Here is a 12,436-nt window from a genome sequence, read left to right as displayed (position 1 = left end):
CAGCCTCTCTTGATGCATATAGTAAGTCAGCCTAGTGGCTTTGTTCTCCCTTCATATCCTTCAAATAAACTCTGCCCTCTCTCCGTCTCCTGTCCATGTGTTACACTAAAAGTCATAAAAATAAGGAAATTTCATCCTTATTTTTGCCTTTTGCTAGTTTCCATTCTTATAGCAAGGATACCTATTTATATTCTGGTTTTGCCAATTCAAACTTCTTTGGATTATAGCCATATCAAGCAGAGGAAAGGGGGCAGATAAACCAAATCAAGTTGTACATTTTCACGTAATTTCCTTTTAAGTCATGGGGATATCCCTTTTTATCCTCACTCTTTTTTCCCCCCCGTAAATATCCAGCCATTAAAAAAAAAACACACACACACACACAAAATTGACAGTGGTTGACCCTAAAAATGATGGGAAAAAATATTTTATACAAAGTTTTCTAGCCACCCAAGGTACCCATTGGTCATGCTTGCAAAATAACCCATGCCACTGTTCAGGGACTGGCTCTCCATTTTGTATGTGAACAAATAAACAGATACCTACCATATATTTTTTCTCTCTCTTGCTATCTATTAGCCAAAGCTAATTTTCTTTATCCTTCAACTATCTCTACCAGAAAGTGTGACTAAGACAGAATTTAAAGATCAAACAGACCACTCCATTACCACTTTACGACTCTGATAAGATTTGGTGAGTCTGAGGAATCTCTCAGTGGACTTCAATTAGCCATGCTTTTTGTGCTATCATCATTATAGCGTGTAATACGCTACTAACATTCTATCTCCATCTCCTAAATATGCAGCAAACAAACTCTTCTATTTCCAGCACTGTTGCATATTGTGTTTTCCCTTCTCCTCTAGACCTCTTTCCTTCTTCACTGAATAGTAGAGACAGCAGAACAAGAATGTCCTTAGACCACGAAGAGTTAATCATGCTATTAAACAAAACAGGAAACCTTACCAGACCTCTCTTCCTGCCTCCTTCTAGCTAGCCTGGTCCAAGGCAGATAGTGATGCAGGAATGCTGACATGTCCAAAGCCTACATAAACAAACTGGGACATTCTTGAAGTCTTGCATCGATGGCAGAAAAGCTTGCCTAATCCTCAAAGTAGTAAAAATAATCATGGGTTTGGAGAAACAACACATCCCTTCGCATATGTTTACATACTGATACAAAAATGCATACCCCACTTCCAATTTTTTGATGGAAGCAGACCCTATCTGAATAAGTTTTTTTTTTTTAACAACAGGCATTTGGGTTTATAGTCAACAGTGTCAATAATCCTTCTGGCGCACAGAGTTCTAAATGCCACTCAAAGAGGTTATGCAATGCTGTCAAGAAATTTCAGAAGAAAAAAAATATATATTTGGTATCTAGGTTAGGTTAATATCACACTTCCTCTCTTCTAAGTCTCCTTGGAAACTATTATTTGACCCAAATGAGTCAGAAATTTTCTTAAAGAGGCCTCCAGCTGCAAATGTGTGGATCAGCCTTGTACTGGCCACCCGCTGTTCAGGGCTGGCGAGTGAAAACCCACCAGAAGGGTAGGAAGTCACCATTTAAAGGAGAAGTAAAAAATGTAGAGGCAGTGCTGGGGCGGTGACGGAGCAGGAATAGCTCAAGGAATCTTAGCAGCAAAATGCGGAGGGATGGTTCTCATTTCCGCCAGAAGGCATCCTGAAAAAGTCCAGCTGCTGCCTGCCCATCAGGCAGTGCACACGCCTGGCATTCCACAACCCCCGGGAGAAACCTGCACAGGTCAGAGACGGAGACCCGCCTTGTTTTGATGGGTCCTCCTGACCACACGAGGACCAGGAGCCCTCTGGCTTGCTTCCCAGCTCCCACAGTGCACTTGTGCTCTTCTGCTTGTCATCAGGGTTTTCTCTTCATCTGTTTCACTGAGCATCACACACAGCATTCAGACAAGAACGTCTCCATCATTCCTTGGAATAGAAGTCATAAATCAAGAGCAACTGCTCAGCTGCAGGAGCTGTGCTTAGCTGTTCCCCACTCAACACAATGTACAGATAGTCCATTTTGACAGATGCAAAATAAAATCTTTCTTACTGTGTCTAACAATTGCTCCTGTTATTCCAGGCCAGTGTTTACTGAAGAGCATATAAACAGCTCTATAGATAAACTACAGCTCAGTGCTCAGCTAGAGCATGCGTTAAATATTTCTCTGTCATTACTATGGGTACATCTTTATATCAGAGACAGTTAAAATGTATTTAGACAATACACAGCTCTAGATTTTTTAAAAATGGTTAAAATTCCTCTTTAGAAAACACACACATATACCATACACAGTTCAGAGGAAAATGAAGCAAACAAATAAACAAAACCTGGTATGATAAAAATGAAGTGTCTGAGCCCTAAGCATACAGACTGTAACTTAAGGTTCTGGTTGTGTTATTCCCATTAAGTTCTCACTGCACAAAAATGTCTCTGGAAGCCTCCTTCTAGAATTATCTTTGGGCCTGGGACAGTTTAACTTTCTCAAACTTTTTTTGGAGAATGAACATAAATATTTAAAAAAATCATAAGGGATTCAAAGATTAGTGAAGAAGATGAGTGATCCTGAGATGAATGCATGGATGCACACCAGGAAAGTTTAAAAAGTTAAACACTTCCCTCAAATAAGGACTACAGAAACTCAAAGAGTCAAACTTGCTTGGCTTTATCAATTGAGTAGGTTTGTTTTATAAAAATAAAACTTCACAGTATTACTTCATAATTAGGTGAAGTTTACAACCAATTTTAGTGAATACATAAGATGGACTTATGGGCTTCCCTGGTGGCTCAGCTGGTAAAGAATCTGCCTGCAATTCAGGAGACCCCAGCTTGCTTCCTGAGTTTGGAAGATCCCATGGAGAAGCAATAGGCTACCCACTCCAGTATTCTTGGGCTTTCCTGGTGGCTCAGATGATAAAGAATCCGCCTGCAATGCAGGAGACCTGGGTTCAATCCCTGGGTTCGGAAGATCCCCTGGAGGAGGGCATGGCAACCCACTCCAGTATTCTTGCCTGGAGAATCCCTATGGACAGAGGAGCCTGGTGGGCTGCATGCAGCCCATGGGGTCACAAAGAGTTGGACACGATTGAGTGACTGAGCCCAGCAAGACTGACTTATAGCTAATAGCTTCTGTCTACGTATAAACTATAGGATCAAAATTTTGAAGAAAAAAAAAAAAAGACATTTTATTTCTTAAGCGGGTTAAACATGTTTGTTTTCTATACTGACAAAGAAGTTTGTTATATATAAATTATCTGGTTAGATTAACAAACCCTTGCTGGACAGAGAAAGATCTGAATTCCTCACTAGGCTCCACTGAAACCACACTCATTATTCAGACTCAATGTGTCCATTCTGCACCCAGCAGGCCACCCAACTGTGAGCAGCCTACAGGAAGACCTGAACAATGCACAAAGGAGCCACAGTGCTCACACCACAGCTCTAGCATCAATATTAAGATCCTGCGCCGGCTGGAAATCAACTACGATATTTCCCATTGAGCTTTCACAAACATGCTTTCTTCACTTTGGGTTTTAGGAGCAGACACCCCTGGTTGCCAAAGCCATCAAAATACAGGATTACCCCCTATGACTACCACACCCCTCCTCCAGGCTCAGCCACTCACAGCGCCCTTCCTTAGACCCCACCTGAAAAGAGACTGTATGCAGATCCCACTGGAAGAGACCTGAGAGTATCTGGTATCATTCTCTTCAGTTCAGTCGCTCAATCATGTCTGAATCTTTGCGACCCCATGAATCACAGCACGCCAGGCCTCCCTGTTCATCACCAACTCCCGGAGTTCACTCAAACTCATGTCCATAGAATCGGTGATGCCATCCAGCCATCTCATTCTCTGTCGTCCCCTTCTCCTCCTGCCCCCAATCCTTCCCAGCCTCAGAGTCTTTTCCAATGAGTCAACTCGTCGCATGAGGTGGCCAAAGTATTGCAGTTTCAGCTTTAGCATCAGTCCTTCCAATGAACACCCAGGACTGATCTCCTTTAGAATGGACTGGTTGGATCTCCTTGCAGTCCAAGGGACTCTCGAGAGTCTTCTCCAACACCACAGTTCAAAAGCATCAATTCTTCGGCGATCAGCTTTCTTGACAGTCCAACTCTCACATCCATACATGACCACTGGAAAAACCATAGCCTTGACTAGACGGACCTTGGTTGGCAAAGTAATGTCTCTGCTATCTAATATGCTATCTAGGTTGGTCATAACTTTTCTTCCAAGGAGTAAGCGTCTTTTAATTTCATGGCTGCAATCAGCATCTTAGAGTGAGATAAACTGCCAAGGATCCATAGCTGGTTATTGGCAGAATTCAGACCACAATCCAGGTCTACTAAATCCTGGGCTCTAGTTTCTTGGGCAAAATCATTATTGACTCCAAGTTTTCACTCAGATCTGTAGGAATTTGGGGATTAAGTCAAATATCCCAATCTGTCTCAGTGACTAGGAGAGCATGTGTGCATGCATGCATGCTAAATCATTTTAGTTGTGTCCGACTCTTTGCGGCCCTATGGATTATAGCCCACCAGGCTCCTCTGTCCCTGGGATTCTCCAGGCAAGGATACTGGAGTGGGTTGCCATTTCCGCCCCTCTAGGGGATCTTCCCAACGCAGGGACCGAAACTGTGTCTCTTATACCTCCTGCATTGGCAGGTGGGGTCTTTACCACTAGTGCCACCTGGGAAGCCCTAGTAGAGCAAGGCAGATGTTCATTCGAAACTCCTCTTACTTTTTAATATCTGGTTTTTGTTTTGTTTTCTTGGCAGAGTTAAAGCGACAACATCAACAACAAAAAACAAACCAGAAACCACATTCCCCAGACCCTCTTGCAGCCAGTGTTCAGATGTGGCCTACTTTCTGCCAAGCAGCAGCAGTCATACAAGATCGGGAGGCAGGGGGCATGTCACCCAAGGCAGAGGCCACACACAGGGAAAGGGGTTCTTCTTGCAAGTGGTGATGAAGGCATTCAGTTAATAGAGACAGATTCGGTGGAGGTTTTAGAGACCTGTCCCCAGTAACACAGGTACCAAATATATATGGGAATTTGTGGCAGGAGTTCCATTAACCCTAGACTTCTTTTCTTGATCTTTAATTTCTAGACTTCTTTTCTTGATGGGAAATCCCCCAAACCTGGTTCTATGACTTTTCCGGGAAAATATCATAAGCTAGCTTATTCCTTCTAACAAATCCCTTTTCTGCTCACACTGCTGCTGCTGCTGCTGCGTCACTTCAGTAATGTCCAACTCTGTGTGACCCCATAGACGGAAGCCCACCAGGCCCCCCTGTCCCTGGGATTCTCCAGGCAAGAACACTGGAGTGGGTTGCCATTTCCTTCTCCAATGTGTGAAAGTGGAAAGTGAAAAGTGAAAGTGAAGTCGCTCAGTCGTGTCCGACCCTTAGCGACCCCACGGACTGCAGCCTACCAGGCTCCTCCATCCATGGGATTTTCTAGGCAAGAGTACTGGAGTGGCTTGCCATTGCCTTCTCCGTCTGCTCACACTAGCTGGAATCAATTGAGCTGATTCTGACCTCAAGAACATTCTAAGAAAATTTCTCAGAGGACAAGAATGTCTTATCTTTTAGGTGACAGGAGACCAAGCCCTATGACGAGCGAACATTTTGTCTCTGCATTTACCCAGGATGAGTCTTGTTACCTCCTCATTCACTTACATCCCCACAAAATCCCAAGATGTACCTGTCATCTTTATTGATCTGATCTCCAAATCCCACAGTGTCAACGATGGTTAACTTCAGCCGCACATTGCTTTCCTGAAGCTCATAACTTCTGGCTTTTAACCGGACACCTGGTTCATTGTGAGTCGCTGGGTCACTTTCAAATTTGGTGTTGAATAACGTGTCCATTAACGTGGATTTGCCAATGCCCGTCTCGCCTGCATGACCACAAGAGAGAAATCAAAGAAGGTGTCAATGCCTCTGAGACATCAGTTCACATCATCAGGAGTGGTTTTTTTTCTTTTTTTTAAATCATCATGTTACTAAAATTTTTTGAAAAGTCAGTCTCACCAGATATCCCACCACAAAAAAAAAAATTGCTCTTTCCATGTGTGATCTATGGACTGCCTCCCTAGAAATGCCTTAATGGATTCCAAAAACCATTCGGCAGAGAAGATCTTGAACTTATAGATCAAGATGCTCTTTTTTACCTCTGAATAGAGAAACAGAACTTAAAAGCTTGCCTGTGGTCAGTTTGTGGTCATTTCAAAGACATAAACTGTAGCTCTTCCTTGCCTAAATGTTGGCATGTAAAACTATCAATATAGTACTTTAAAAAAAGATCTATATTGCTGAGTTTCTGTTACTAGGAAAATGTAAGAGGCTGATTGCATTTATATTGAATTATCTGATATCATCTAATGTTGTGGGAAAGAATTACATTTTTTCAAAACAACACTCTTAACAAATAACAACAAAAATAACAAACCCAGCTACAATTACTGAGCACTTACTTTGTACCAGGTCCTGTGACAAGAGCCTCCAATGTACCATCTCATTAAATCCTAGTACTAATTTCTGTGGAATAAGTGCTACTGTTTCCTCCCTTTTACAGATGAGGCATTAAAGCTTAGATAAGGTTTAAGTAACCTGTCTAAAGTCATATTGTTAAATGGCAAAGCCAGGTTTCTAACTCGGGTTTCTGTGGTTCTAACACCTACATTCAACCAATTCTGACATTGTTACAGAGAAAACTGACTGACTAATATTTTCAGGTATGGTTATGAATCTGTGAGAATCCTTTATATTATTTCCATTTGCATTTCCCTATTCAGTAGACGGCAAGCATTTGATAGATGTCCTGGTATTCAGCCCGATGTTTGTGACAATGAAATTGAATGATGTTAAATGACCTGCAATGATGGCCTTACTGCTTCACATTATAGTTCAAGTCATCAGGTTTCACGGAGCCTCTAATATATGCAAATCAGAGTCGCAGGTATTATACTAAACCAATCAAATGGTAAGACCCAAATGTGGAGCCTAGGAGAACTTTAACCTCATCTTTAAAATAAAACCAAGAAAAACTTTCTCTATTATACTAATTCTTGAGTCAAAAATAGTTGGCAATGAGAAAGAACCCACCCACTTCTGTAGCCGTGGTTGAGTGTGTTGGGGTAGAAATCAAGAAACATCATCTACAGGGATGCATTTTTTAAAACAAAATTTGGAAAATTTCCCCAATTAGATTTTCAGCTCAATTTAAACATACCAGTGTACTGTAGCCCTTTCAACAAATCTCAATCCCATGATGTTCCTAGGGACAATCTCTCTTCTGAAGGATTACTGTAATGCCTTTTAGGATGGTCACAATTTCATTGGAGAAAAAAAGAGCCCTGGGATTGGCAGCCTTAGAGCAACTTTCCCATTGAAAAGACAAAATCCACTTACTAATTAGAAGTTCTGTATTACTCATTGCTTTCCAACATAGTACAAAAATGAAGTAGAATGGAATCTCTCTGTAACTGAGCTTTCTCTAATTAGAAGCCTTCTGTGGTTTGCCACTGACTACCATGATTCATTTGTAGGATAAAAGTTGGTCAAGAACATTCGCCCAACTCTTCAGCTTTACCCATTGGACCTGATACACCTAAGATCAAAGAACTTCCTCCTTCATCAGCCTTCATTCAGCCAGTATCTCTTCCAGCTTTGTGCCAAATGCTGGGAATATAACAGTGAACTGTCTGGATATGGTACGCTCCCATAGCTCAGAATCTGGTCTGGAACATGACTGAATACCAACCAGGCTCTGATTTACTATTACAGGAATGGTATTTACATGTCTGCCGTAACCACCTTCCTCTCACAAGCAAGACCGTAGTTTATTCCTTGGATCTTGCTAATGACCACAGGTAACTGGACCAGTGCTAGCTCCCTGTGCCCCCTGGGGCATCCCCAAGGCCGCACCCAAGGAATTGCAATTATTATTCTGTGAGAATGCTCCATATTGAACAGTGATCTGTGTATCTAATCACACTTCTCTCTTTGGGACTTTGAATCTGCACACAGCATGATGGCACGAGAAAGAAAAGATACACTGAGAGAAGTGAATAAGCAGATGCCATGAGGCTATAAATAAACAGAAGACATGTTGTTGACAGACCATTAGCCAGGCATATAGGAGAATAAGAGCAGACGGATACAGCAGACATTAGTATCTGAAATTCATTCATTTATAATACTTCAGTATTTACTATGTAACAAGCATAGGTGCTGGGGATAAAATGGTAAATAACAATAGCAACTGAAACTTGAGTATCTGTAATATCCTGAATGTTGTTCAGAATCTCCATGAAGTCTGGCTGTATAGCAGCTGAGACTGTCTCCTGTCGCCCTTAACCAAAAAGATCCATCAATAAAAAAATCAAAAGTAGGCTCTGTTTTCTAATGCTCAAGTTCACACCCATGATTGGTAACTTAATAACTCTTGAGCAAAATAAAGTTACTAAGTAATGGACACAGAAACAAAACAGGGTTTTCACTCATAAGATACAGAGAATCTGGACAGCAATTCAGTATTGAAGGTACTCCAGTCATTTTAAATTAAGTACATGAGTATCTTTGTCGATACAGCGAACTTCTTTTCAGGATTTACTGGAGTGGGAAGCCTTTCCCTTCTCTAGGGGATCTTCCCCACCCAGGGATGGAATCCAGGTCTCCCGCATTGCAGGTTGATTCTTAACCAGCTGAGCCACAAGGGAAGCCCAGTGTAAAGACAAAGGAAGAACAGCAGAGCTACCTTATAAAATTTCCTCTATAAGATCAAAGATCTGACAGTGGAAAAGTGACCCATCTTACTTCCATCTCTTTCCCTCAGAACAGCAATAAAGACTACAATTTACAAGACAAGAATTCTAGGTTACCTGGACAGCACTGAAATTACCATTTACTAAGTTGGGAATTAGTTACGCATATGTGAATCAAGAATATGATGCTTTTTTTTCAAGGCAACATAATTTTAATTATTATTTGCATTAAGGTGGACATTATGAACAATTAGCATTCCAGGCCCTACTTATAGCACAGGGTTAATCAGCGGGTTGGAAAAACCACTGTTCCTCTAAATTTCAGAGTGCTTAGCTTTCCATTTCTATGCTCTGTGCTTTCAAGAGCCCTAATTAGACACCGCTACCCTAGCAGCAGTGCAATTCACCAAAAGTATTTCACCAAGAAATGACAGTTTGGGGAATAAAAGGAATTCTAGAGAACTAGGAGAGCTTTTCAATGCATTTGTTGTTGAGGTCAATCTCTAGCCTTAGAAAAGAAGGCATTTTCTATACTTTTGAGGACACGCAAGAGCAAAAAGGCTTCTTTTGAATTAACTGAAAGCCTACCTGGCGCAGGTTCCAACTCAAACCCAACAACCGCAACAATATTTCAAGACAATTAATGACTAACAGCAACTCTGAAACATCTAAGAACCCCTGGCTCTGAGGAAGCCTTCCATAAAAAGTAACTGAAAAGTGGTCATAGTGATCGTCTATACTGAGATTTGCCACTTCGGTAGGTTTTTCTGAGTCTGTTGTTTATTCTATGATAAATTCATCTGCCTAAACAGTTGTTAATTAGAGAGATTTACTCTTGAAGTGCTATCTGGGGCTTCTGCTTCTCCTGCCCCTGCCAATGCTGGTAAGTGGGACACCCACAGCACAGTGGAAAGCAGGTCTGCCTCTTCCATTCTGTTCTCAGGCTTACATAAATCTCGAGCTCTAAGCTGGACATTGTTTAAAAAGAAAAAGAAGGAAAACAAAAAGAGCACAGAGGAATGTATTATTAATTAGAAGGTAATTAATTGTAAACTGAGCAAATAGTTGATCAGTGATTCAGCATTTTTACTCTGATTGCCAAAACTGGCTACTTGGATAATTATTATACCTACTCAAATAGCTGTGAATGAAGGTCTGTCTGTCTCCTCTAAACAGTCGAGGTTTTATTCTTGGATGGAGCCAGATAATCAGAAAGTTATGGCTGTGTTATTTTACCTCCTCATAGAATCCCGTTTGATGAAGCATGCTTTGGCTAATACCACCAGGGACTTGGAAGACCTGCATGTGACCCTCGGCATCACACGGCTCAATGACCCCCGAAGCTCTGGAACCCAGGTTTAAATGGAGGGACAGCCACAAATGTCTTTTCTGAAGATTTACAAGAGATATTTTTCCAGGTAAACTGTGTTTCATCTGGAGCAACCCTTTGGTTTTTACTTTATAATTCCTATAAGTCTGTCCTCATTAAACGTTTAACTTGTGTTTGGCACATATGTATTTAACAAATATCCATAGACTGATTGGGACCCCCATGCTCTGACCACACTGGCTAAGAGATAAAGGTGTTCCTGAGAGAATCAACTGCTATAGGCAGATCTGACGGCTTTGAGCTCTGACTCCAACCTTCACTTTGTTTTCTGGGGTTAATTTTATCTTTATTCATTTATTTATTCATTCCACCCTTAAACCACTTACAGCCTTTCCTGGAAAAGCAAGCTGGGATAAAAATGTTTAAGATCTGATTGCAAAATTCCACAGCTAATGATGACACTATTGCCTTAGCTAAAATGATCTTAAACTCGTCTGCTTTCTATTTCCCTTCTGCCATTCTCTCAAAACAATCGGTGAAATTATTTTTTAAAATTCTGCTCTTAAAATGTGTTATTAATTTACTTTGACCCCACTATTGAACTGGTTGCTCTTCAAAAGCCGGGATGTCGCAGTATTTTATCCCTCTGTGTAGGCGCACAAAGAACCACATAGAGCAGGATCAATGGTGTAGTTTCTCACAGGGCTGGTGTCGTTTTGGAAAGAGAATGACGACGATCAATAAATTTTGAATTGTGAAAAAAGGCTGGGTACTAATTTACAAATACAGTGTGGATAAGAAAGAAAAGTTTATTAAAAAGAATGAAACAACGCCATTTGCAGCAACATCGATGGACATAGAAAGTGTCATACTGAGGGAAGCCAGTCAGAGGAGGAGAAATATTGTGTGACATCCCTTATATGTGGACTCCAAAAAGAAATGATACACATGAACTTACTTACAAATCAGAAAGAGACTCACAGTCTTAGAGAACCAACTTACGGTTGCCGGAGGGCGGGGCGAAGGGATAGTTAGGGAGTTTGGGAAGGTCATGTACATACTGCTATATTCAAAGTAGATAACCAGCAAGGTTGTATCCATTGTACAGCACACGGAGCTCTACTCAACGTTACCTGCCAGCCTAGATGGGAGGGGTGTTGGAGGAGAATGGATACAAGTATATGTACTGCTGAGTCCCTTTGCTGTTCACCTACCACAACTATAATGACACTGTTAACTGGCTATACCCCAATACAAAATAAGAAGTTTAAAATTTAAGAAACGCTTTATTTAAACTGAAGTACAGTTCTGGGGATGAACTGGTGTGTTACAGGCAAGATGGAGGGTAAGAGAACTATGAACCCTTGGCTGTCTGATACCCGATTTAGCATCAAGAATTCTCTTCCAGACGTCAGTGGTTGAGAATCTGCCTGCCAATGCAGGGGACATGGGTTTGATCCTTGGTCAGGAAGATTCCACATGCTGCAGAGCAACTAAGTGCATTCCCAGCAACTACTGAGCCCGCACACCCTGGAGGCCATGCTCCACAGCTAAAGAAGCGACCGCAATGAGAAGCACCCCCACCACAACTGGAGAGCAGCCCCCACTCGCCGCAACTAGAGAAAGTCACGAAGAGCCAGTGCAGCTAAAAAAAAAAAGAATTCTCTTCCCAGATAAGTGAACACTACTCTCCTGCCCTCTATTACATTTCTCTCCAGGACTGAGAGAGATAGGCTCTTCAGTTCAGTTCAGTCGCTCAGTCATGACCGACTCTTTACGACCCCATGAATCACAGCACACCAGGCCTCCCTGTCCAACTCCCAGAGTTCACTCAAACTCATGTCCATCGAGTCAGTGATGCCATCCACCCATCTCATTCTCTGTCATCCCCGTCTCCTCCTGCCCCCAATCCCTCCCAGCATCAGAGTCTTTTCCAGTGAGTCAACAGTATTTAATTCAGTGCCTGTAAAACTAAACTAAGTGCACAGCAGGATTAGTTTCTGCCCTGGTTTGTTTCCTCTCTTTGCAACCGCTTTGCCACAAAACAAACTTACGATTCTAAGACCTTTTAGAAAAACAACAGCTTCCTTACTAGGATCATAACTTTTTTTTCAGTCTTTAATTTCCTTTCACATCTTTCACACAAAATAATGATGCTATAAATGCCATGGGTGCGCATACCGTGTAAAACACGCAAATGCACAGTAGGATGACAAGGAGGAGAGAAAGCAGCATGGATACTCAAGTTAAATACGACACCCATCTCTCTAAGTGGCTGTCAAAACATTTGGATCAACTAGACTGCTTTTTGTAGACTCT

The 12,436-nt window shown here is 41.7% G+C and overlaps 1 protein-coding gene across 7 annotated transcripts in view; it reads right to left on the bottom strand.

The window, feature by feature from the left end:
• SEPTIN11 (septin 11) overlaps nucleotides 1-12,436 on the bottom strand; it is a 132,557-nt gene that overhangs the window by 38,399 nt on the left and 81,722 nt on the right. For all 7 annotated transcript variants that reach the window (XM_055433980.2, XM_088836406.1, XM_088836404.1 and 4 more), the window contains exon 3: nucleotides 5,724-5,919. In XM_055433980.2, the coding sequence (XP_055289955.1) occupies nucleotides 5,724-5,890 (167 nt within the window). In that variant the 5' untranslated portion in view covers nucleotides 5,891-5,919. The remainder of the gene's footprint in view (nucleotides 1-5,723; nucleotides 5,920-12,436) is intronic.

Source organism: Moschus berezovskii, chromosome 5 (genome assembly GCF_049115385.1).
Source record: "Moschus berezovskii isolate FMDL1 chromosome 5, NW_MosBer_1.0, whole genome shotgun sequence".
NCBI lineage: Eukaryota > Metazoa > Chordata > Mammalia > Artiodactyla > Moschidae > Moschus > Moschus berezovskii.
Note: the sequence above shows the minus strand (reverse complement) of the source record. Positions and strands in the feature narration are given on the sequence as shown.